This window comes from Ptychodera flava, chromosome 21 (genome assembly GCF_041260155.1).
Source record: "Ptychodera flava strain L36383 chromosome 21, AS_Pfla_20210202, whole genome shotgun sequence".
Taxonomy (NCBI): domain Eukaryota; kingdom Metazoa; phylum Hemichordata; class Enteropneusta; family Ptychoderidae; genus Ptychodera; species Ptychodera flava.
The window spans coordinates 22,687,261-22,715,056 of NC_091948.1; the positions used below are offsets into that span (position 1 = coordinate 22,687,261).

General features: G+C 37.5%; 2 protein-coding genes across 2 annotated transcripts in view; both read left to right on the top strand.

Annotated features, from left to right (window-relative positions):
- The window catches only part of LOC139122254 (amiloride-sensitive sodium channel subunit gamma-like), a 97,287-nt gene extending 77,052 nt beyond the window's left edge, over nt 1-20,235 (top strand). Inside the window, exons 3-8 of the mRNA XM_070687684.1 lie at nt 15,173-15,342; nt 15,751-15,857; nt 17,223-17,386; nt 17,723-17,815; nt 19,055-19,169; nt 20,207-20,235. Coding sequence (XP_070543785.1) covers nt 15,173-15,342; nt 15,751-15,857; nt 17,223-17,386; nt 17,723-17,815; nt 19,055-19,169; nt 20,207-20,235 — 678 coding nt within the window. The remainder of the gene's footprint in view (nt 1-15,172; nt 15,343-15,750; nt 15,858-17,222; nt 17,387-17,722; nt 17,816-19,054; nt 19,170-20,206) is intronic.
- A 99-nt stretch (nt 20,236-20,334) lies between these two features.
- Nucleotides 20,335-23,588, top strand: LOC139120991 (amiloride-sensitive sodium channel subunit beta-like). The gene is made up of 4 exons (XM_070685573.1): nt 20,335-20,619; nt 21,902-22,033; nt 22,261-22,336; nt 22,857-23,588. The coding sequence occupies exons 1-4, from the start codon at nt 20,474-20,476 to the stop codon at nt 23,019-23,021; spliced, it is 519 nt and encodes a 172-aa protein (XP_070541674.1). The 5' UTR covers nt 20,335-20,473; the 3' UTR covers nt 23,022-23,588.
- The last annotated feature ends 4,208 nt before the right edge of the window (nt 23,589-27,796 follow it).

Consider the following 27,796-nt stretch of genomic DNA (forward strand, 5'->3'; position numbering starts at 1 on the left):
TAGGGAAAGTTTCGACTAAATTTGGAAAAGTGCCCGGTCACGTGACCGTAGTGTCGTCTGCAGCTTTGAAACAATGGCGGGTGACCAGGACGTGATATGCGCCCCGGATGAGCGACAAGACTCTCTCTTAGACAGATAGATTTTCCATTCCAACAGCGTCGGAACTTGAACAGTTAATCAACGAAAAAGATTCAAGAGCAACCAAGAATAATTCAAGGTATATGCTTAGAATATTTTTTTGGAATAAAGTGGTACCATATACCACTGTAACCGCTGTGGAAACATCGCCACGTAAACTTATCACAATGGATTGTTGCAGTGTAAAATATCAAACACATCAAAAACAATAACATCATAAAACATGAGAGTGTTATGTGTTATAAAACACCTATAACCTGGTCTTCATTCGGGATATAGCGCCCGTTTATACTCCTCATGGCCTTGTGTTACAAAGAAACACATCCCCTCGGCCTACGGCCTCGGGGAATAGCGATGTGTTTCTGGTAAAGCACGGCCCCTCGGGTTAATAAACGGGCGCTATAGCCCTCATGACCGATTAATAGGTGTTTATTATCCATGTGTAGGTGTAGATCGCGTCAAGGGTCCTTCAAAATAGTCTATGCTTGGAACTACGTAATCAGACTGACGTGATTCACGAAATACATTGTAACAATATCTCGCTAAGAAGACTGATACATAATTATGAATTCGAGGTAATTTTAGTAAAAGTAAGCCAAATATCAAGTTTGCACCTATCTAATATTATGATTGAGTTGCACATCTTACACAAGTTTGTACGTCTGTAGTGAAGAGGTTACGGTAACACTGCCAGTCGTATTGACAACTAGTCAGTGCGTTCATGCAAAATCCCAGTGGACTAGAGTGACCTTTTTGAAAACATTGAAAGGAAAGCCCATAGTGTGTTTCATTGGAGAGAGAAACAAGAACGCCTGATATGAAAACTTTCAGAGATAGTTTCACGGTAAAAGCTTTATCGAAGGTTACTTAGGGAGATAATCACATAATTAATCACGCTGTCTGTACGTTAGTAAGACCACAATTTTAACTGAGTTAAATGAATTATTCAGTTTGTCACCTTGCAAAGTCCTTCGGTAAGGACTTATGTGAAATTTTACTTAAATCCTGTCAGGATAAAAGCACCACTATTTTTTTCTATACGACAGAAGTATTTTCCTCTGGCTTCTCTTCCCTTTCGTCTTTTATTGAAACTAAAATGTATAGTAATTTACGTGACGATATGCCATAATAACGATTATGTGTGACGAGTAACGTGCTTGTTTCTCTTTTTTAAAAACGTGTTCGCTCTCGTAGTTCAGATGAATTCAAGTAAGTCAAGTTTAAATCTAACGTAATACGTTCAAATATGTTCGGCGTTTTAGTGGCATCATTGCTTCAATAGAAATTGATGGCAATATTGTAATTGATGATATATTGTTCGTGATTATATCTGCCATTTTAAGAGTGTTTCCATATTTTCGCATTCTCTGCTTTTTCCCTGTATACCAGTGATTAATCTTGAGATGCCACCGTCCAAAATTCATTTTCAGTGGCCCTCCTGTTTCGCTTTCGGTCTGATTTTCTTTTTCGCTTGATCGTCGTTTGAGCTGTACTTTTATGTAAAGGAGATTTTTGTATTAAAACTTTATTTGAAAAAATTAAATTCGAATCTTCTTGATATTGTAATGAAATAGGAAGTATTTAGCCTTCTCAACGCAAGGAATATTATCAATATGCGTTGTCGTTGTTTATAAGTACTAGTTATCCCTTGTTGTGGCGAAGATTCTTTATTCGACATTATCATATATTGTTTCACACCTATGGTAAAAGATGAACATTCGACATGATAATTTGAGCAGAACAATAAACAAACTATTATTTAGTATGTAATAAGAGGACAAATAACTGGAAAACTTCGGAAGTTACAGTCCAGGAAGCAGGTCATTATGGTACTTCAGAAGCTTCATTATCGAAATTTTGAAGGTAACAACTGAATGACAACAAAAACGGCTTTTTGATCTGAATTCGCTGTACCGTGCACTGCCTTGCCAATGCTCGATTATCCCTTGACGACAATATCTCCCAAAGCAGAGTGAAACGAGAGAGGGTCAAAGTGAACGCATGCGACCTCAACAACCTGACAAAGTTCTCTTAGTAATCATGATTTACACTTCATAAAGCAAACGTCATTTTGAAATCTAATTGGTCTACCTACCTTCGCAATATCAGTAATTGATTTCTCTACCGGATTCAAATTCACAACTCACGGTACCCTCTTGCCAAGCAAAGGAATCAGCGATCAAAACCGTGCACTCGGTCACGTCCCAAATTCAAAAAAACTTCGTCCGATCAATGGTCAGTATTGTTGAATTTTATGGTGCGGGCTCCTGTGACGAAAAAAAGAACATATTTTATTTTGAAATTACCCATGCATTTCCCTACATTGCAAAGCTACGTCCATGGCCAGTATGATAAAACATAGACGTAGGTACGTTTCCATTTTTGCGAAATCTTTCTTGGCGTCATGAGCTATTGGTCAATCAAAATACGTCCACGGCGTTTGCCAAAGATTTCATAAAGACTATGCGAAAAGCCAATCTCGAGGACTCACGGATTAGTTTGGTACCAATGTACTAGGTAAAGTCGTTTCTATGCGCAGTCAGGTATTACATATTGACATACAGCAGAGAATCGTCACAAACGTAATGAAGTGATAAGCAAAGCATTTAAAGCGGAAATTAATTAAAAGTGATCATAAGGGACCAATCGGTTTACATGAATCGTAACGAGATCAACGAATACAGCCGATCTCAATGTTCATTAAGTACACATCTAATTTTGTTTTCGGAATGAGACCGACTGTGCAGGAGGCAACACTGTTTTCAGACTGAGGTACGTTCGCTCACCTGTTCATTCAGGCAGCTGACCTTTTTTACCTTGAAGGACGATAAATACATTTGAAATAAAATGTGTTATCTTGACAATATATGGGCAACCAGGTAGTAAACATCACTTAAAATTTTTGTTTGTATTTGTGCTCTTTGCTAAAAGGCAGTTTGGATATTTCAGTTTGGTACGTGCACCAGGTCTGGTTGAACTGAATTTCCGAATCATGATTTAGGGCAACTTGAAGAGTTTATGAGGTTAAATTGTGGAAAGGAACAGGAAGACTATTATTTATGTTCACACTAGCAGAACGTTTAATACCGAAATCTCCTTTACAAAAAAGTACATCTCAAAAGACGATCAAGCACAAAATAAAATCGGACTGAAAGCTGATAATGATAAGACGGAAAGGAATGTTTCTTGAACTTGAATAACATTGAATCAAAGTAATGCGAAACAATAGGACTACTGAAAATGAATATTGGACGGTGGCATCTCAGGATTATTCACTCAGTCTGCTAAACAACAAAAACTGCTCTTTTGATCTTGAATTTGAGTGGATTCACTGTACTATGCACTGCTTTACCAATGCTCCTTTACCGCTTGACGACAAAATCTCTCAAGGCAGAGTGAACGCAAGAGGGTCAAATTGAACGCATGCGACCTCAACAATCTGACAAAGATCTCTTCGTAATCATGATTTACACTTCATAAATCAAACGTCAATTTGAAATCTAATTGGTCTACCTACCTTCGTAATATCCTTTCAGTAATTAATTTCTCGATCGGATTCGAATTCACAACCCACGGTATCCTCTCGCCAAGCAGCGATCAAAACCGTGCACTCGGTCACGTCAAAACTCACAATAACTTCGTCCGATCAATGATCGGTATTGTTGAATTTTATGGTGCGGGTTCCTGAAATCTAATTGGTCTACTTACCTTCAGAATATCAGTAATTTATTTTTCGATCGGATTAAGATATATGGACCTCTGAAAGTTAGTTTGGTAATATAGCACGAAGTCTCTTCTATGCGCAGCCAGGTATTACATATTGACATACAGCGGAGAACTGTCAAGACACAATGAAGTCATAAACCAAGTATTGAAAGCATGACAGACATCCAGTTTGTTGAAAGTGGTCTTGAGGGACCCTTAGGTCTACATGAAAATGCAAAGAATTCACGAAACCTTATTTCCTTTTCAGAGCTCTGTTCTTAAAGAAACAAATAATTGCACTTGTGCCATAAAGAAGTTGTCTGATTAATCATCCGATATATGCCAGAGCAAAACCTGATCAGTAGTTCGGCTTGCAACTGTGCAGTCGTCACAATCCGCAAAGTCGAGGGCGTTAACTTATTGCAGTATCAATTGAACACCCCTTTGGTGGAAAGATATGGAACAGTCTAATTCTTTTATTAGTGGGCATACACTTCCATCCTGCTAATGAAAGAGTCGATCTAACTGTTCGATAAGTACTCATATATATATATTTTGTTTTCAGAATGAGACTGACTGTGCAGGAGACAAGGCTGTTTTCATACTGAGGTAAGTTCTTGCATTCATTCATTAAGACAGCTAAGCATTCTTTCCTTCCAGGAGAGAAATCATGACATCCTTACAAAATATTGGCAAGTAGTAAACCTCACTTTAAGAGTTTTATTGTATATTTGGGCAATTTGCTAAAGGAAACGGTTAGGATATTTCAATTTTGCCGGTGCAACAGGTCTGGTTTACGCTGAATTTAGAATGGTTTAGGGCAGGAGTTTCTGCGGATAAATTGTGAAAAGGAAAGCGCAGAATATATGTCTTGCAAAGTCAAACTCTGATAACAATATTTATATTACCATTGCACATATTCCGAAAAAATACTCATGAACATTTTAGAAGAAATATTCTAGCAGTACTAAACAATTTCAGCTTAATAGGACTATGTCAAGTGCCATTTGTGTCGTGGAGCGGAACAACGTATCCTAAATACACCTTTGCAGCATGCCAGCAACACGTCAGTTATCGTCTTGAAGGTACGACGTACATGATTAGCGATTGTAAGAAACGATTTCCAAAGATATGATGAGGGTCTTAAATGCATTACTACCTCTTTCATTGTACTTGAAATGGATATCCACAGGGTAAATAAATACTGAAATATGTAAATGTTGATTTTTGATAACCAAAGGGTCGATTCGTAAAACATTCATTGTCTTTTCTCCTCCAGCCTCTGTAAAGTGGGGTACATTGGTTAAGAAATATTAATTTTAGTGACTTCACATTTTTATGTTCCTTGCGTATTTTAAAAGTTTCGGAATTACGTCATAGAAGTGAAAGAGAGGCAAAAGGGCTTACATTGGTTTCTCATTGTGTAATGTCTAAACAAACAGAAGAAAAGATAAACCAAAGCTAATTTCTCTGTATCAGCACAGAGAAACAGAGTCGCAACGGGTATTGTTTAAGGCGTGAAGCGGTTACGTAACCCATCCATGTTCGCCTCGCCTCAGGTTGCTCTCGCCTCTCTTTTCCGAAGAGTGCCGACCATGCATCCTTCGGTAATTTTCGGATTTTCGCCAATTGTTAAGCGAAAGTATGTTCGGCAAAGTTTGTGTTGTTGTTGTCGTGTGGTGCTGAGCGGAATTGACGTGCTGGCGAAAACGGGAGTGTTTTGAGCTTCAGGAAAGTGAGTTTTACCGTTTTAAAAATTCCTCTCATATTTTGATGAATATATAATGAGTGTGTTTGAACCAAATTTGAAAGTCTTTTATCGATACTGTCTTGTTTTTCTCAAGGTTTACGGTCAGTCATACCGTCTTTTACACGTGCTTCAAGGAAGGACATGTTTATGAAACTGCTGGCGTGTTATGTTTGATTGGCGTGAAGCAGTGTTTCTGGCCTGAGAGCTCACAAAGTAACTATGGTTGCTACGCGACTGGCAGTACGATGCCATCTCGGCGTATTTTGTGCATAATCTCGTGTAATTATCAACCACAAACAAAGCCTCCAAAAAGTTTAACACCTTTGAAGCTCATTTTAATATGAAAAGCCAATAGTCTACCGAGACGACCATGGAACAAAAGGCATGCACGCTTGGCGACTCTGTCTATGTTTTTCTGTGGTATCAGTGATTTAGATTCTTTCGGTAGGAAATTTTAGTGGTTTTGCCATAAAAAAGGATGTAGACTGTCATATTCATGACTGTCGTGATTGGCTCATTGGCTCATTGGCAAAAGAGACATAGACAGTTGTTGTCAGTCTGCGATGTAACACGGCTTGGGATACATTATGATCTTTGATATTTGAAATCTTTTGTTGATAAAGGGAGAGAAACGCCACACATCATTCATATATTGGTTGCTTGCATTTAATGTATGGTTCCGTGTATTTTGTTTCGCTGTATTGTGCATAGAACCAATTAAGCACGGCGAGACTCAGCTGTAATGTGCGCGTCAGTGCAGTCTCTACTCCAGAGCGGAGAGAGTGCCTATAACATCGTACGATCCTTCAGCGCTATGTTTCGAAAGTTTCCCCGACGTTCTTTATCAGTCGCCTCATGCAAGTTCATCTTCAGTGGGTAAATTGTGTTGAATAATTGGTAACTTGTATTTATTCTTATGATGTCCCACTTGAAATTTGTTCTTTCATTCAGGAAGTTGTGAATGTTTAATTTTATTCTACTGTGTGGTCTTGTTCGCATTGTGTTTACTAGATTGAAAGAGAGGTGTTTCTGTTAAAAGGTTGTATATTTTCTGTTGTTAGTTGTGTGTTGTAAACTTTGTGTTGTATCACTTGTTGACGAGATATAATTTCTTCTTTATTATGTAATCATTCCTCTACTTTTATCTAACGGTTACCACACCATCTGAAAGTGTTCTCAATGCCTCCGGCATGACAGGCATTTTTCTGAGTTTTTGAAGGAGAAATTTAGATAAATTTGAGGTTGTTTTTGTATCGATGTTCATTTGAGTTTTTCTCTTGTATGGCGATTTTTTTGTTGACACGATATTCATTGTGTTTCCTTTTTATGTGTCACCTTATTTGGCCTCCTATATTTGTACTACTGTTGTTTTTGTTTGAAAAGGCAGAGTTATTCATTTTGTTACATTGTTGTTGAAGCTTAACATAGTGTTGATCATACGGTAACTTTCCCTTTGAGTATGTGTTGGCCTCAGAAAGACCGTTTTGTATTGTTGTCGTTGTTAGGCCCATGGCAACCAGTTAAGTGTATGTACGCTGTTCACAAAGTTTGCTGTTCTGGATTGTTGTGCCTTTTTGACGATACACTATAGGACTTTGTCTTGTTGCTTTGCTCACCTATGTTCAGGACGTTTTCCATCTCTATTACAAATCATTTACTGTTCATTTTCGTACAGATTTGAGTGGGGTTACCGTCAGTATCGCTTACTATGAAATGCTAGTCGTTGCTTTCCTGCTATCTTTTTGTATTTGTATTTTATTTTAAATCATGTCTTCAATTACATGAATAACACTATTCATCCATGATACGCTCTGCATTGGCCGTATATGGTCTAATTTCGCAAAAAGTGTTTTTTTTCTCTCTCTCCATATCTTGTAGTAGACACTGCAAATATCGCATTAATGTCACCATATGCCAACATCACCTAAACACCACATGAGGCTTTCAACACCCGTATGCCAATCGTTCGTAATACTTCTCTTCTCGTTCATCGGGGCCTAAGCAATAAATGTCTATAAAATTAACCAGCTGTGGCCATCGACGAAGAAAAATGAAAGGAATGTCAATTCGAACAAAGGCCTCGATTAGTTCTGTTGCTATGCCTTATAGGAAATATGATTATAGCATTTGTCGACACTTTAGATACAATTTAACTATTCACAATGAATAATTAATATCCTTTAAGTGGAGATACGTAATTATCGTCGAAAAATGAAGTGCGCAGTCATATGGAAAATCATCTGAACACCTGAACTTTTGCACAAACTTTCCTCAAGGAAGTTTTAATTCACTTCCTCTCAAAATGAAAATACAGGCCATAGGTTACCGCGCAAATTTTGTATGGGAGAAACAAATTACTTAAGGCTAATATTTACCGCTATGTCATTATTGATTCTATTGGGAAAATGTAATTTCTTTATTATCACAAAACTAATACTATGGAAACATGTTTTTACTCTCACAGCTTCAGAATGAACCCCCCTCAAATTGTTGACCAGAAAGGAATTGTAAAATTTGAGAGTCCGAATAAGTCCAGTGTGAGCAAACTATCATAAATATTAATGATTAATCAGCAGTTTTGGTATTTTATTCAACTATTCATGCATAATGTTGGCTCAGTACTTAAGTACTCAATATTTAATATGCTACCGCTTGCTTTCCGTCTATTTGCCTAATTGCAGTCTTTGAATTCCCCGACCGTTATCACATTAACGAAAGCCTGAGAGATTGGTCTTAAAAATTATAACTAGCATTTGACTGGCTCATGTCTGTTCTCACAGTATGTTGCTTCTTGTTTACTGAACGATGTGTTGATATTGAACCAAAAAGCGAGATATCATGAATTAAGTGCGATGTCGAAAGTTCCTGTTCATTTCCATACAGTCACTTAACCAGAGCACTTCGATCGTCTGCTCATTGTATTTTGTAAATCAGGTAATTTAAAGGAAACAAGTTTTCAGATTATTTCAGATGTATTATCGGGTTTTAAGATCAGATGCATTCCAAAACATGCTTTGGCTTCGTTTTTTGCGAGTGACTGTTTATTATTATATATCTTCATGGGTTCGAGTGTATCGAGTGCGACACGTGTTCCTAATTGACCAATGAAAGAATCTGTAATTGTCGATGCGCATGACGTGAATTTATAATGAAGTGATAGAGTTTAACGCGCTGAACCTGAATATTTATTTATGCCAAGAGTGAGAGGAAGACCTAAAAAACGGACAAGGCATATCCAAACAATTTCGATTATCCTCACTCCCGAGTTAATAAATCACGTCGATGGTCAACGTAGATCCCTTTATTGCTGCTAATCTGCCAACAAACAAAAGAAATCCACGTCGTTCACTAAGAAATGTGCTCAAGACAGTACTTGCCATGGAACATGAACAAGCAAATAACTGTATATAAATCAACGATGGAGGTTTTTGCATCCATTTTAAGCGTGAATAATACTAGATCATATTCAAATCCGTCCATTCTGATTTTCAATTGTAGCCAATGAAACACCTAGATATTGACAGGTCGTGTCAAAACTGTTAAAATTGGACAACATTTCTGTCTTTTGTCTCAATCGTCAAGATATCATGTAACACGTAAAAAGTGAAAGCGCTCTGTTTGGGTCGAAACAAGTGTCACTTTGTACAGAGGAGAGCTGATAGGTCAATATGCGTCGTCGATCGCGGAAATACGTATTGGGAAAATAATTTAAATGGACCCAAATAGATGTATTATGTATCACCTAGAAGATTGATTAAGTCGAATGTATGCTTGAGGTCGTTTTCTACAAACACCAATCAAAATCTGCTTTATTATTTATCACGTTAGTTTAAAAACGCCTAATACATCAAGTGCGCAAGTATAACCAAATGCAAGTATATCAACTTGTTGACGCGCAGAGCATTCTATTATACGTTGTAGCAGAGGGGAAATAGACAACTTTTTTCAACGTCAGAATCTTCAATGTATTGACCTCTTCAGAAGTTTTCCTTCACTTTTCAAAGTCAAATTCGTGAAAATAAACTGCACCGTTCAAGCACACAAATACCAATGGAATGTAAATGGAATATACATGTACGCACTATGAGGTTCAGGACAATGCGTTGGTCATATTAGTGCTTATTAGTATTAAGACTGTGATCAAAATTCCCTCCATTTATTTTTTTGTAAGAAGTTAGATCTTGTGAGTTTAAAAAAGCAAAAGAATGATATAGGTTATCTTATGTTTTTCATAAGACCCAGGAGAGAGAAACAAACCAGTGTGGTTTGATGGCTCTTGGCAAAGATGACTTTAACAAATCTTATGACTGTTTTTCTGTCCTCTCTTCCCATCCATCCATCCACCATCCATCCATCCGTCCATCCATTCGTCCGTCCGTCCGTCCGTCCGTCCGTCCGTCCGTCCATCCATCCATCCATCCATCCATCCATCCATCCATCCATCCATCATCCATCCATCCATCCATCCATCCATCCATCCATCCATCCATCCATCCACCCATCCAATAATGGTGAAACGTCTGAGTCAGTCCAGTAAAGGCTTGTGCTGAACGATTACTATGGGAGACAAAAGCCGTCATTGACAGTTAAAAGGTATACTCATATACCTTAAATAAACATGATGCAAACAGGAGCGTGATAGTTTTCATCTATCATCGAAATGCCACCATAATATTTATTTACAGATCAGTCTCCTACAATTTGTCTATTAACTAAAGCGTGGCTAAAAGATTATCAAACCTACGTACATCTGCTGGCACTAAACTCGGCCAGCTATGTAATTTCTTAGGATACAGCTAGCATGCCTTTGAATCCGATTTTGTTTCGAATATGCTGTTTGTCTATCATGACAGGAATATTTCAGGTTTTGCGCATAAGAAATGTACGATTTATTTAGATAGTATGGTTGATTAATTTTACGTTTCCTGTCTGCCAAGACCTATTAATGTGTAGAAAGTATGTTCAAATTCTTAACTTCCCTTCGGAACCTATGCAGTTTGTCTGAAAATTAAAATCGAGGTTTTGCATAAAAGGGCTTTGTATTATTTATTGCTAGTGCCACTGGCTCTATAAGTGCTAATAGGGGGATTTTATGATATTAAGCACTTACATTTGTTTATTACAATAATGCAGGAATGGAACAACTAAACACCGAAGAGGGGGTCCAAGCGGCGAAACCGCAGAAAGGCGACCATCGCATCAGGAACACCCTGGCCGATTTCGGTTCGAACACAACGGCACATGGTTTCGCCAGGATTGTAGCCGCCGATAGTAAGATCGTGAAATTTCTCTGGATGCTTATCTGTTGCTTGTGTTGGGGTTTATTCATCTGGCAAGCCATCGTCTTTATCGAAAAGTACTATAGGTTCGAAGTTTCCTACTCCATATCCGTGGATTTTCGAGTACTCCCCTTCCCGGCAGTCACTGTGTGTAACATGAACCCGCTGAGGGAGTCTGCCCTGGAGAATATCGCCGACAAATATAAGGAAATGCTTGCGTTCTTGAAAAATGAAGAGCACTTTGAAGATGATGCCGATGCCGATGAAGAATACAGCTTTCACCACCACTCCGGAAAGCGAGGTAAATCTATCAATATGGCCACAGACAAACATATACAGACTTGTAAATAGACAGATTTGTAACGGGTATTGTTTAAGGCGTGGAGCGGCTACGTAACTCATCCGTGTTCGCCTCGCCTCAGGTTGCTCTCGCCTCTCTTTTCCGAAGAGTGCCGACCATGCATCCTTCGGTAATTTTTTCGGATTTTCGCCAATTGTTAAGCGAAAGTATGTTCGGCAAAGTTTGTGTTGTTGTTGTCGTGTGGTGCTGAGCGGAATTGAAGTGCTGGCGAAAAGGGGAGTGTTTTGAGCTTCAGGAAAGTGAGTTTTACCGTTTTAAAAATTCCTCTCATATGTTTATGAATATATAATGAGTGTGTTTGAACATAATTTGAAAGTCTTTTATCGATACTGTCTGGTTTTACTCAATGGTTTACGGTCAGTCATACCGTCTTTTACACATGCGTCAAGGAAGGACATGTTTATGAAACTGCTGGCGTGTTATGTTTTGATTAGCGTGAAGCAGTGTTTCTGGCCTGAGAGCTCACAAAGTAACTATGGTTGCTACGCGACTGGCAGTACGATGCCATCTAGTCGTATTTTTCGCATAATCTCGAGCAATTATCAATCACAAACAAAGCCTCCAGAAAGTTTAACACCTTTGAAGCTCATTTTAATATGAAAAGCCAATAGTCTATCGAGACGACCATGGTACAAAAGACATGCTGCGTTACAAGTCTGTCTATATTTGTCTGTGATACGGGTTATAGATTTGACTTCTCCTGTTCTAATATAGTGGCTACAAGCCCAAGGGCAAATCATGTTGATCCAGTTACCCCGACCAACTGTAAGCTTTACCCGCCAACCCTTAAAAGGAGGATATCATCGGAACTGCGCTTCTGCGACTTTCTTGTCGTCATAGAATGTATACCATGCACGATATCTGAATGCATCACGTCAACATAGCTGCAACATTTAAAATTTTTCGATGTGCATATCGTATGATACACGTACTTTTACTTAACTTTCACCATTCGCCAACTCACCTTGGCTACAGTGCTCGGGATTACTTCTAACACATTGGTCGTATGGGCCTGGTTTATGAGTCCCATACGACATTTGAGAGCAGTTCCGACGATCCTTGCAGGGTTCGAAATTAACTTTTAACCCTGGTAGTCCCATTGGGCTACCATTTTCTGTAGTTGTAGCCAAGTGACAAGCTTTGGTAGCCCATGCATGAATGAAGAAGTTTTCTTTGTAAAGGATATTTTTAGTTATATCTGGACAATGAAAGATTTATTTTGCATGATTCTATCCAGGAAGTGAATTTTTCTAGTCATTTGACATCAATGCCTGCAGATCATAGCCTTAGGAGAACGGTATAGCATAGGTAGTGGACAACGGAGACGCCTCAAAGTTTGACGACCTATTCACACATACCCAGAGCTTATATGCAAATTCTAATGTTTTCAATGACAACGACTTTTCACTCAGCACTTGTAAACATAACATGGCTAAAAATAGATTGGCTATGAATTTCAGGATGACAACTTGGCACAGTAATGTTCCAATCATTTTCGTGGCAATTTTGGCTATATTTCTCCACCATAGTACACTATCATGGGATGATCTCGTACACTTCGGAAAGCGTAATTTGTGGATGGCCTGACAACTTTTTCTCCGCAGTTCGAATACCTTTGTGTTTAACTGTGATTGATACCTAGTGATTAAATAACTATGAAAATGAATTTTATTGGCCATCATTTCCCGAGCCTGTCATCCAAGTACATCAGTTCAGGTAATGATATTTTATTGAAAGTTTGTCGCAACAAATCCGACTGCACTGTCACCTTTAATTTGCATAAGAAACTCATAAGCTTAGTCTTACCTTTCTGTGTCAGCTGGATTTTATGAGCGTCCGTCATATCACAGTGATCAACATCATGTCGCTCTCTAAGTAATTTCATGTCCCAGGCTTTGGTAGTCCATGTGGGCTACCATTTCATGGGTTTTGGTAGCCCCATGGAAAAGTTGGTTGTCTGTGGACGCGGGACTACCGCTAATTTCGAGCCCTGTCCCTCTATTGAACGTTATAGAGTGTCTGCGCGTCATCACAATTAAGGGGTTGTAAGCAGCAGACGAGATAATCTCGCTTGCCTGATCTCGGAACAGGGCCTTGGAACCCATGTGCTCTGCACACGAAAAGCGCTACCAGCGGCGAAACCGCGGTAAATCTCAATCTTGTAGTTCGCTCTTTCTGCGCTTTAATGCACTCAATGCGCAAAGCGCAGATGCAGGTTCCAAGGTGCGTGTAAGCGATACAACTATTAATTAAGGGTAAATATGGTCATTTATTCGTACGTAACTTTCTTGTGGATGTACATGCTACAGGATTTATAGACTGTTATGACAACGTATGGCATAGCAAATGCCCTTAACAAATTCACGTTGCATTTCTTCGTGAACGGGTTTTATCTTGGGATTATTATTTTCTGAGCTTTGTGTCACCACCACGAAATTGTACATCGATACAATACATTTAGGCATATGTGAAAATATCGCCTTTCGTAAATAAGTTTGCGCAATATAATTAGGACTCGTCGCCTTGCAATATATATATATATATATATATATATATATATATATATATATATATATAATATAATATATATATATATATATATATATATATATATATATATATTCGCTAAAGAAATGGACACCATGTCAAATCAGAACAGGTGAGCCGTACACTGTGAATTCCTTTTGTAAGAAAGCCGTGAAAGTTGTCAGATGATAGCTTTAAGTCAGCGGCTTGTAGAAACATCAGTTATTGATATGGCAGCCAACCTTCGTCAGTCATGTTATATTGATACCTCCACAGGCAACAAAATATCGTAACACAGCCGTTTAATTGGCCGACTCTATGCAAAAGAAAAGTCTATAAAAAACGATGGCTTCGGTAGCTGTAAGCCCAAGTCATCACTCATTACTTGCAATCGAAGCGACCTCAGCCGAGCACTTTCGAGCCAAGCACTTTATAGATGAAAACCCGTCAAAGTAGCTTGCTAGGCTTGCAATAAGGATAAACAGGGAGATCAAAACGTTGTTGTATTTTCTTCGTAGAGTACGATCCACCTGAAAGGGGCTCTCCAAAAGGGGGAACATTACTTGCATAATTCAAGGTAGAAACTCTCACACAGTACTCTTGTTTTAGATTTTTCAATAAAAACATATGTAACACATTTCAGATATCTCTTCTTGGATTTGACATAAGGTATCAAATAGTCAATATATTTTTATCAAAGGTTTTCCTAGGACACGGGGACACCCCTGCTCACATCCTCCGCATTTGCAGCCTGTAAGGAGCATTTCTCCGCCTGAAGGGTAAAAAAATCTACTGAAAAATTATAGCCTTGGATTCTCGGTAGCATTGCATTATGCGTGACTACAATAGGAAAACTCATCAACCCTGCTCATCATAATTCCGCGTATAAGAAGTCTACTAGCTACATAAATGAGTTCGCATTCCTTTTAAGTATTTGAATTCGTGTTTGCCATAGGCGGTGCCTGGGAGAGATTCTTGGTGCTGATCCATATACAATTTAAGGTCGTCGACTGTCAAATAGAAATTCCTCTCTGCCACAGGTTTTTTGCCTTCCGCCTATTTTCTGTTTGTTTTGCAATCATAAATGATTTGATGTTATTCAACTTACCCCTTTGGTATTTGCCTGAAAATTTTCCACAGATTTATGGTGTAAATGACATGGAAAAAACTGTCCACGCATTAATGTTTATTAAGAGAGGGAATACAGCAGGCCCCGTTCTCAATCTAGATTTAGAAAACGTACTAACTCATATCAATCATGTGAAAGGAAATAAAGTAATATTGATTATGACTTTTTTAAAGCTATAACATATCAATTCAGGTAGAACATTCCAAAGAAAAGATGAGCAAAACTTTATTTTAGACCCGACTTCCGTTTTTTTGCTGACCAACTAGTTTTTCTCCCTTTAACAGAGCTTATCTGAGTACTCTTTGGAAGAGAACTATGACTTTGACTTCCGCCAAGGCCTAAATCTATCGATGATGATGTCAAACTTACCTGAAGACGTCAGAAATGCCACTGGTCATCGGAAGGAAGATTTGATACAAGAATGTGTCTTTAATGGTATCACGTGTTCATCAAAGTAGGTTACACGAGACATAAAGTGTTTGCAACTTCTTGGCATCGGTAGATATATCAACAAACATAACTTGCCAGACTATGAGAGAGAGAGAGAGAGAGAGAGAGAGAGAGAGAGAGAGAGAGAGAGAGAGAGAGAGAGAGAGAGAGAGAGAGAGAGAGAGAGAGAGAGGCAGATTGTTATGGAGATTAACATGGTCTTATACATATTTATTTTGTATTTATTTTGGAATATGTGATCTAAAAACACAATATATACAGTTTTTTTCATTATGCACGCTTGAATCATCAAGATATTTATTATGTGCCTGTCAAAATATTACAAAAAATATTCAGCAGTTTATCATTGGGCGTGTCAGAATACATCGCACTTCTTACACAGACGGCAAGCTGAGTTACTATCTGTTTGCAGGAATTTCACCCTGGTTCTTAATCCCATGTACGGAAACTGCTACTCGTTCAACACGGGAGCAAATGGCGCCGATATTATTCATACTTCAAAACCTGGCCCTTCAACAGGTAGGGTCATACCAAGACAGTAACTATAAACTTATATTACTTAATAAGAAATCCGACGAAATGAATCGGTAGATTTTTCTGCAAGAATGCTTCCAATGCCGAGTTTGATATTGTGATATAGTCACAAATGTGTGTTTAGGGAGTGACGTCGAATTCTCGGTATCTTAAATGCGATTTTGCCACCTGCGTGAGTCAGGCGGTCTACTGTATTTTCAATATGGCGGATTTCTGCAGGTAAAATACATAAGATTACAGAAGCTAAAGTTAACTTTTGGGTATTACAGGAATTTTATACACAAAATGCCTGAAAAGTTGAGAATTGCACGGGTTTGCTTGTTTCATGAAAAAATGAACTTTCTTCTATGAAAACGATCACATTTTCGTTAGAAGTATTTCTTAGATCACTGTCTCAAGCTCTTGCTGTGATGAAAAGACGTGACGTTTAACTCTAAGTGTTTTAATACCCTGTAGTTTGCCCCTTAGCACAAGACAAAAGCTTTTTGCAGTAGCGAGAATAGGCAAGGTCGAATAACTTGACGCATATTTAAACGTTTAATCCAAATGATGGGCATGTCTGCACAATCATAGGCAGACAAACATTACAAGAGGACAAAAAGTGAAAACAAAAAGAGAAACGAAAGTTCAATTATAGGCCTGTTAGCATCCACGAAAAGCTCGACCACTCAAATTTTGAAATTTAAAATAAGACAGTATCAGAAAATGAAATAGTTTGCGATTCCTTGAAAGAAACAAAAAGTAAATATGTCGTCAAAGTAAAGGTAGTAGACTCTCTCTGAAACAAAGTTGAGTGATTTTTCGTTTTATACATTCAGTGTTGTTTATGAAGTCTTGTAAGGGGACACGTGACCGAGTCCAGGAAAGATCAGACAGAAGATTTACACAGATTCGTAAAAGCGGTTCTGTTTCTGAAGCTAATCTGTAAACTTGATATGACTTACATATCACAAGACCGAGTCCAGGAAAGATCTGACAGAAGGTTTCCACAGATTCGTAAAAGCGGTTCTGTTTCTAAAGCCACACCTGTAAACTTGATAGGACTTACATATTGTTGAAATGGGAGTTGACAAAACTATCAAAATTACCTAGTGTCTTAAAAACTTGCATCCTTCTGCAGCTTTTAGATATAGGTGATTGTGCCATGTTTACTTAGAAAAAAGTTATAATATGACACGTTTTCATACTCACATTAAAACGTGACGATTCATATCTTTAAGGAAAAAGATAAATATCGGAAATGTAGAAACCAATGATTCGATTCTAAAATATGATGAAGTGAATAATTGTTGATGAAGCAAATTTTTTAAGTAAATCCTCAAAACCTATAATAAACCCTTGCTTTTACAGGTCTTCAATTGACGTTGTTTATTGAGCAAAATGAATACTTAAATGGTAGCACCGAGAATGCTGGAGCAGTCGTTTTGGTGCATCCACCGGATACCGTACCTTTTCCCGAAGAACAGGGGTTAGAGTTGCCACCCGGATTCTCCACATCCCTTGGTGTCCGACTTGTATGTTATTGACTTATTTACTCTTCATAAAATCTTACCTTTCCAGGACAGTAAATCAAATAGATTTACCAGCAGTTACTAGGTGAAGACGCACTATATCGAATTATGATATGAAATAGTCCATTATAGGTTTGAGCTATTATAGAATGCAGAAATATAACAAAGTGTGATATTCTTATGATTCTACAGTTATTATTGACTGTAAAATCGACATGAGACATACTAGAAATATGAAATTTGTAAAGATGCGAATAATTTCTACGCCTGTCATTATCTCAGTCTTGTAAACCTCTGACATAGTAATGATATCATTACTCTTTTGTATCATCCTTACAGTCTGTTATCGAGCGTATCGGCGGGAAGTACAGCGATTGCATTAAGGCTGGTGAGATGCCTCTCCTGTACAAGGGCTACAACTATTCAGTTGAGGTCAGTCTTATCTATTTTATATTGAACAATTTTAAAGACCACATTGCAGTCCAGGAAATTCACCAATGTAACAAATAGTGCATCTTTGACACAAACAACTTCACCTTATCCACTAAAGTTCTAATTCTTATACCTGGAGAAATTTAGAATATTCTCCCTAGCAGACTAAACATTCCTGGTACAGTCGTGCACGTCAGCGACTATTATAAAAATAATGTTCTATGAAAACTGATAGTGGACAATATACAAATTGTTGATTATGCCACACAAGGGGATTAGGAGAGAGACTAGAGACGGACAAAATGATTCTCGGAGAGAGGGACAGTGAGATAATAGTTGGAAATAGGCGACAATATGATGAGAGAGAGAGAGAGAGAGAGAGAGAGAGAGAGAGAGAGAGAGAGAGAGAGAGAGAGAGAGAGAGAGAGAGAGAGAGAGAGAGAGAGAGAGAGAGAGAGAGCTTATTTAGCGTTGTTCTCACCGCGCACATGAATGTTGTAGAAGTTTAGGCAAGTAGATTGGCTGCTCTATCAGAAGATGATGCCGAATGTATGTTACAGAATCTGAGATTAGCTAGATCTTGCAATTCATGCCTCTAATCTCCTTAATTAACATTACATCTGACTTTGATAGCATGAATTATGAGATGCAGTACATGATATGTGCCGTCATGCCGACAGACAGTCTTAAATATTATGGTCTTACATTCAATAATTGGTCGATGAAGGATTTCGAGTGAGACATCTTAATAGCACTAAAGCCCGAAAGAAAACGATTCTAGTATATTTTTAAATAATATTCCACAAAAAAGAAAGAGATGTATTAAAATATAATGTGTCTGTTTCTCAAACAACATATGACAGCATTCAAGGCTTTGGCTCACAACAATAATTTGTGGCTTGCGTAATTACACAAAATCTGCCACTATGGATAATTATAACCAGTTAAGTATGAAGGCAGACACTTGGTACAACCACAGTAAGCAGTGGTTCAAGTTTGTCCCAATGTTTGTGTTACTTCTAATCATTTCTTGGACCGGAAAATTTACTTATCGTGAATGCAGCTGATTATTTTACCTGTATTGATGTCATATTGCTGAATTTCACCAAAAGTTGGCTATATGAGCAAGACAAATATAACTCCTTCTTGACCTATATGATAGTTGGATCATTTAGGATACTGTATTTTGATAAAGAATTCATTTAAACTTACCCGAGATATCATTATAATTCTTTTCAGGCATGTGTCAAAACTTGCTATCAGAACACGCTCGTTAATGATTGTAAGTGCTTTGACACCACTTTACCAAATGACAAGCCTATCCCTGCATGTGTTAATGGCACAAAGAGAACAAGTAAGTACTATAACATTGCTAAGATTAAAGCTTTCTTGGACCTTTCAAGCGGGGCATTCGCCGAATATTTTAAATATGACAGATTTTCTCTTTTCAGTCAATTGGATCATATCGAGGCTCTGCTCATGCCTGCTTACCCTTCCAATGATCAAAGCGTTTATGTTTATCCTTTTCCTTGGCTTGCTTTTGGTTACAACATGAACTGAAAATCAATAAATTTGTAAGAGAAATTGCAAAGTGCAATTTTAGATGTGTGTAAACAAATAAAAAGGGCCACCCAACAGTCAGCAGGAAGGATGTTACTACAAGCCTTCTATGGGCAATGTCAAAATTTAATATATCGACTTCAAGGTGATACAAATGTTTGCGAAACGTAGCATCTGGAATATGGACTTAACTCTATTGTCAGGGAGCAAAACTAACAGTAGCCTGGTACGTTGTTTGTTGCTCGTATACCCATTCCCTCAGGCTACGGCCATATAAACTCGAACAGGCATAGTTTGGCTATTCTTTATACCATCATCCCCATCATCATCATCGAGCAATATACCATCATCCCCAGCTTATGGTGTGTATATTTCACAACTTCTTAGATACAGTAGAGCATGCAATTCATATGAAGACTTTCGAGTTAGACACAGCCTATTAGCACAAAAGTTAGTGAGGCAAGGGTTCTCAGAAAGTCGATTAGTGAAATCATTTAAGAAGTTCTACGGTAGATACGGAGATGTTGTATCAAAATATGACCTGTCTGTTACTCAAATGATGAGTGACAGCATACCAATTTTTGACTCACAAAAGTAATTGGTGAATTCACCAAATAACAATGGATTTGTCGCTTTGGGTCAATCTTGACGGGTGCGGCTAGCTGGCAGGGTACGCTTACCCATTCCGGACACCTGGTACCACCACTACTTTGTGGTTCAAGATGACCCCATTGCCTTTGTCATTTTCAATATGTTCCTTGGACCTGGTAACTTTCTTAGTTACCTTGAATGATAACGATTATTGGACCTGATTTGATGTCTATTACCTAGTTTACTTAGTGGCTATTTTGAATGCATAATCAATACTAGAACCAAGAGTTCACGGTAGCAATATTTAAGAGCAGTTGTTTTCTTTAAAGTTTCAGTAAAAACATGTTTGCAAATATTAGGTCCCAGACAGATACATTGGACGGAGCCTTAGTTCAAACGATTCTTATATACACAAGAAAGTAATTCATATATCTAACACTTTCTATTTGGTCATATACTGCTAGCAATACGATCGATATCTTGTAACTACCCTTGACCGTTTTTAAAATGGCAGTTAAGAAACTTCTGAAGGTTACTAATAATCGCCCTGCTCATATTCCCGTTTTCATGCTAGGAAGGTGCATGTATGGAATGGCTAATAAACAGAAGACAGATGCCTTTGGTTGTAGAGAAAAGTGCCACCAGCCCTGCAGGTATCGGCTAGGGCGCGTAATCAAGGCTGAAATTGAGACATGTATTTTTCAACTTTTGCCCATCCTACTTGTTATTCGAGGTTGCATTTTCAACTTTCAACCGGCCACTTTTAACATGTGAGGTCGTGTTTTAAACATTCACTACAACTAAACCTCACATTCACTCTAACGAGACACCAATTATACTAGTCGGGTAATATGCCGAAAATAAGAAAAGAGCTGTCAAATTCTCGATGTGACCGATCGGTTTCTTATGGTGAGGGCGTTTCGGTACTACCATATGCATCTCCTTAAATTTGCTTGTCCTTTCTCATTGAACGACTGATCGAGTATCTCGTCCAAGTACTATAGATTTCAAAAACATAGAATAGTCATGTCAGCCCTGAATGTATCAGAAATGTTTCTGGGTTATCGGACGCGTTCAGATATACAGAGGCTTAGCAGAATTTAACGTGGTGGACTACAGTGAAGTAGCTTGGTCGTGCCTGAAAGTGAATACCGAAGAATGAAGTGATAAACAACAGTGATTTGTGTCCGAAATGTAAGGCGGACTATCAAGATGTGACTTCAACTGATGTTGATAAACGGTGATGAATTGCACCTTCGAGAGTGAAAAACAAAGGGAGGTCAAATACTGAAAATGCAACCTCAATATGTTGTTATTTAAAATGCAAATTCTAAAGTTGAATATACGAATCTAAGTTTTTACATAGAAGTCTAACTTTAAGGTAAAATTGCGACTTCGTACCGAAAAGGGAAGGTAGGGCGTTGTGAATGCAATTTGTAACAGTGTCAATTATGAGATAAAGTCAAAATGTTACTTTCAATGTCAGAAATTAGAGATCGATGGTCAAACATATGTGTCAGAATTTCGGCCTTAATTATGCACCAAATATCGGCTCTATCGTTTGCTATCTGATTATATTATAATACATCACCTGTTAATGGAAGCAATATCGGCTAGAATCCATGGCGCCACCTGTAGAGCCAATTTGAAATCAATCAAGTTCGTCAACAGGAAGATTTATGTAATTTAACATTTTGAATATAATCCTTTTTGGTCATCGAGTGGTTAAGCTAAAGAACTTGTAGAATAATAGCTTCATTTTCAAAAATGTTACTTCGACAGTAACTGCAACCACTGTCCGAAAGCCTTGCGGTAATAGCATGGCAGAGAAAGAATTATATATACACTATGTAGATTCTTCTTCGTTTGTTTAATGTCAACACACCGAATAAATTAAAATGACGACCCTACGTTGTCAATGATTTTTTCTTAAAGTGGAAGATCATACAAAGAGACGGTGTCGATGTCTCATTGGCCATCCTATGCATTTGATGATAAACTTTATGAACGTCTCAGCAAGAGAAGTTCGAAAATCAACGAAACATTACTGGATCATAACGAATCGAGGTAAGCCGAGGCTTGTTTGTTTTCCAGTGTGAAAAAAGAAGAAGAACAATGAAATACTCACTAAAAGCAACTTGAGAACGCTAAAGGATCAAGTTACAAGCCGGTGCCACCTGGACAACTGGACAAGTACAAACTTTTATCATTCGTTGAGGATCGTGCCCTGTGTCATGTATGTGTTTTGTGCTGCTTTTTATACTGCTATTTCAATCTCGAATTCATGCTTACAGGCGAAATCTGATCAAGTTGAAAGTCTTCTTTTCGGAACTCAACTTCGAAAGCATAACCGAGAAACCAGCTTTTGATGTAAGTGTAATGCAATCTTACATACAAAGCTTTAAATATTGCTGCTTGAAGGAGATTCTATATGACATGCAACATTAACACTAACGCCTTCTTCCATCTATATTTGAGTATGCACTTGATCATAGTATTTTCTTTACGTTCGGATATGGCATTGTTTCATGGCTCCTACCTACCATGGCCCTTTTTTGAAATTTTGGAAATCAGTCATCCGTACGACGCAAAATCCATCGGTTAAATGATATTTTACCCATGACATGCACTCATTCTCGAAGTTTTCTTTAGCTGAGTAAGTATTTTGATTAATCCTCTGCTGACAAACGGTAGCTCTATTGAAAGAGACAAACTTTTAGGCTTATGGATCTTACATCCTTATTTACCCTATGCTAAGGCAGACCTAAAGGTTGCAGACATTCGAAGATTGGAGCACAATCGACGGACTTAAGGCAAAGCTAGCCAAATTACCTCTTAATTTTTTTATTGTATTGATGCTATTTATCTATTCGTTTGTGTAATTTTCCAGAGCGTCGACCTGCTCAGTAACCTTGGTGGTTTGATGGGTCTGTATATCGGTGCTTCGGTGATATCTTTGTTTGAATTCTTGGAGTTTGTGGGTAAAGTCTGTTGCCTAATCAAAACGAAGTGGAACGTATCGGATGGAGCTGACGAAAGAGTGCAGATGGGCTAGCACGTTTTTTGAAAAACTGTTGATGATTGTAAAAACAGTAAAGATATTGACTAATGATTTTGTGGAAGAAGTGATAGTCACATATTGTTAATCGGTCAGTTCATAATAATTACCAAAATATATTTATTTGTCCTATGTGTATAAGTGGAGACTTCATTGACAAACCAGCCAATGGATGTTTTAGTCGTTGTCGTAGGCTATGTCCACATGAGATCATTTGCCTATGCTTCTCTGATTTTTGCATTCAGAGTCTTGGAAACGATTGAACACATTTTTTTCCATCTTACCCTCGTTTCCTTTTGCATATCAAGTCGTTCATTAACGTACACTGGTACATATGTTTTGCATAAAACCACACGTGGTCACCAGATAAATTTTCATTATCTTGAATGTTTATCCAAACCATTGTGGCCAGAAAAGACGAAAAAAAGTTGTCTCCCTGTAGCCATTTTCAGATAATATCATGTACATGAACTAATTTATTTCTTTCATCCGGTCTCCATCCGGCCATTTGTTTGAAGTGCAGTTCTGTTACTGTACATGTCTGAATAACACCATAAAAACATTTTCCAATTTTCCGAAACGTTGAGATTTAAAAGTAACTTCATAAAAAATAAAGAATAAAAACAGTTATGTTACTGCATTAATTTCTGTAGAAAATCTGCATCATCTTTTCATCAATGTTATATAGATTTAATTTCAAGATTTTTAAGTTTCAGAAGATTCAGCTTTAAATTTTTTGGGGAACTTAATGAAAATGATTTATTTATTTAGTGATCATTTGCACTTTGAGTCAATCTTGATTGATGTAGCATGCTAGCAGTGTATGCTTACCCATTGTAGACATTAGCAACGAAAAAAACATGTTTCATAATAACACGTCAAAGAAGAATAAAAGCGTACGCCACAGATTACGCACTTGGGTCATGGGTTCTGTCATATACCTTATTAGGGGCCGTCTCGTCACGAAGGAAAGGAATATGTCCGTACCACGCATCTTACTTTGCTGAAAATATGGACCAATCTGCATTAGATGCGAGAAATACTGATTTTACTTACAAATACTAAAAGCTAGGCACATCCACTAGAGAAAACGTGGAAAGACATAGTCTACGGACTAGGGAAAATCTGGGTATCCATTTTTAAAGATGTTTTGTCTGTCATGATTAAAAATGTTAACCTTTTTCAGTCAGTTTAATGAAGTGATGTTCATAATGGTGATATGCTGTCATGTTGTTCTCCGATAACATAATTGTCAGGAATTTTTTTTAGTTCCTAATACCGTTTGCAGAACATACTCTTTAGGACACAGAAGAACTGCTGAGTACTAAAATAAGGCATGCATTTATAAAAAAAAAACTTTGTCACAGTTTTATAGAAGAGTCAGTTTGATATGTGTTATTGTACTTAGCATGTAAATGCATTAATTTGTTATAAGCAGTTATTTAATTCGATGTGACACCAGTGGCACAATGGGATACACTTTATGGAATTTCAAAACACATTCATTTGTCGCACAAGTATCATCACAACCTCAAAAATAATTTTGGTGAATACAATATCATAGCATTTGCTCAGTTTGAATAAAACAAGTACAATAATGTAACATTGTGCAGCTTCAATTATTGACGAATGCTTCACAACAATAGCTGTCAACTTCTGTAGTGCGCACCTCCGTTTTAAGGTTTTGTAGGCGTCTGTATGAGTTTTGGTTTTGCAAATAAAATATCTCGTTATCTAATGTTCAGAAGTGATACGTTATTGTCTGAAATATCGAGCGCATTTGTCGCAATACATGATTTATTTGCTCACCAAATTTATTGGAATGGCTAGTAAACATACCTGCGGCACTTTTTCTACACAACATCCCAAAACCTAAAAGTAGAAGGAGAGACCCAACACTCTGCTGAAAAGCAAGTACTAGTCGTTCCGTGATCGGATAGCACAATGTCTCGCACTGGCTAGAAGAGTAAAGTAGGAGCGGGGGTCTCTATCAGATAGCAAGGATCCTTCACGGGCTAGAGGATTGCCTCGTATTTGAACTCGAGAAAATGAAAAACTTAATAATAATCATAAATAATAATAATAATATAATAATAATAATAATTTATTGTTTTAAAGACCACTACAACACTTGTCTCAGTGGTCTGTACATTACAGAAAATTACTGGAAGAACTAAAATAAACGCAGAAAATACAAAATAAGTCACAGAGGAAAGAGTGTAATTAAAAACAATCGATAAAATCAAGCAAGCTAAAATCTAGACTAAAGGATCCTATCTAAAAACAGCAAAGAAAGTAGTTTAAAAATTTCACTAAAAATGATAAAAAAATAAATAAACTATAAAACATGCAGGTAAAAATTATATCCAAGTCAACAGTAGCATTGACGAAAAATAATGGTTTTAAGAGACTTCTTAAAAAGAGCGAATTTCTTTATCATCCGAAGTTCGGGTGGCAAACTATTCCACAGTTTAGGGGCATACACGCTAAAGCTCTGTCACCATATGTTCTATAAAGTTGTTTCCCGTGATCTTTGACAGAAAAGGGATTCAATCTTACACCGACACTCCTTCTGGTATTATGTACTGGGATATCAATTGTTACTAGTTCTGATAAGTAATTTGGAACGAATTCATCTTGATGGACAATTTTAAAAACCAAACAAAGAATTTTAAAACGGATTCGTTCCTCTACTGGGAGCCAATGTAACTCCTTGAGTATAGATGTCATAACAATGTGACGGCCCATCTTCCATCCAGTTACCAAACGAGCAGCAGAGTTCTTTCACACATAATAATAATAATATATCGCATGGAATATATCGACTTTGGGCAGCTTTGAGCCAAGAGCTTTATGGTCAAAGAGTCTAAGAGACGCAAAAGGTTGCCGCAATAAATTCATATTTCTTTTTTGCTTGATCGTCGTTTCAGATGTATTTTTATGTAAAGGAGATTTTGGTATTAAAAGTTCGTTTGAAAAACCAAAATCGAACCTTCTTCTGAAATTGTGGTGAATAGGAAGCATTTAGCTTTCTCAACGCAAGGAATGTTTACAATAGGCGTTGTCGTTGTTTAAAGGTACTAGTAATTACTAGTTATGGCGAAGATTCTTTATTTGACATTATCATATATTGTTTAATACCTATGCCAAAAAGAACATTCGACGTGGTAATTTGAGCAGAACAATAAAGAAACTATTGTTAGTATGTTATAAGAGGGCAAACAAATGGAAGTTACAGTCAAGGGAGCAGGTTATTACATAACTTTAAAAATTTCCCTCGACAATGCATTGTTGGAAAGAATATTGTCAGAGAGAAATTTGGATGGCCCCAAAGTGCCATATCAGAGCAGTAAATATATATTTCCTTTATTTAAATCTCAGGTCAAATATTTTAATTTTAAAATAAGCGTTAAAGTTAATAATCGAGATGATAAAACCATTTGAAAAGTGAAAATTACCTCCATTTCGATTTTCTTTTTTGAAGATACAAATAGGTTTATTGGTTGGCCAAAATGTGCCACGGATTCGTTTGCCACAAACTTTCATAAATACTATGCGAAAAGCCAATTTCGAGGACTCACAGATTAGTCTAGATCTAGTACCATTGTACGAAGTAAAGTCGCTTCTATGCGCAGCCAGGTATTACATATTGAGACAAAGCAGAGAACTGTCACAAACATAATAAAGTGATAAACAAAGTATTCAAAGCGGGAAATTAATTAAAAGATATCATAAGACCTATAGGTTTACAGGAATCGTGACAAGAGCAAAGAATAGAGCCGATTTTCAGTACACATCTAAATTTGGTTTTCAGAATTTGGTAACTATCCATGCCTTCCCCTACATTGCAAAGCTAGGTCCATGGACAGTATGATAACAAATAGACATGGGACATTCCAATTTTTGCTAATGGTTTGCTGGCGTCATTAACTATAAGTCAGTCAGAATGAGTCCGCTGCATACCATGCGGACAGCCATTTCGAGGATTCATAGAAGGTAGTTTGGTACCATAGCACAAAGTCTCTTCTATGCGATGCTAGGTATAACATGTTGATATACAGCGGAGAACTGTCAAGACACAATGAAGTCATAAATAAAGTATTGAAAGCATGACAGACATCCAGTTTGTTGAAAGTGGTATTAAGGGACAGTCAGGTCTACGTGAAAATGCAAAGAATTCGAGAAACGTAATATCATTTTCATAACTATGTTCTCATTAAGAACAAATAATTGTTCTTATGCCGTGAAGAAGTTGCCCTGATTAATCATCCGATATATGCCAGAGCAAAACTTGATCAGTTGTTCGACCTGAAGCTGTGCAATTGCTATCCGTAAAGTCGAGGGCGTTGATATATTGCAATATCAATCGAACACCCCTTTGGTGGCAAGATATGGAATAGTCGTATTCTTTCATCAGTTGGTATACATTTCCATTCTGCTAATGATAGAGCCGATCTCACCGTTCGATAAGTACTCATATGTATTTTGTTTTAAGAATGAGACTGACTGTGCAGAAGACAAGGCTGTTTTCAGACTGAGGTACGTTCGTGCATTCATTCATTCAGACAGCTAAGCACTCTTTCCTTCCAGGAGAGAAATCGTGACATCTTTACAAAATATGGGCGATTAGTAAACCTTACTTGAAGTGTTTACTGTATATTTGAGCAATTTGCTAAAGGAAGCGGTTAGGATCTTTCAGTTTTGCAGGTGCAACAGGTCTGGTTTACGCTGAATTTAGAAGTGTTTCTGCGGCTAAATTTTGGAAAGGAGGC

Bases quoted from the DNA above. Each gene is read 5' to 3' on its own strand.
- LOC139120991 (XM_070685573.1), top strand. From the start codon at position 20,474: ATGGCAGTTAAGAAACTTCTGAAGGTTACTAATAATCGCCCTGCTCAT. The intron at 22,034-22,260 runs GTAAGCCGAGGC...TCATGCTTACAG, and splicing joins CTGGATCATAACGAATCGAG to GCGAAATCTGATCAAGTTGA. The intron at 22,337-22,856 runs GTAAGTGTAATG...GTAATTTTCCAG, and splicing joins CCGAGAAACCAGCTTTTGAT to AGCGTCGACCTGCTCAGTAA.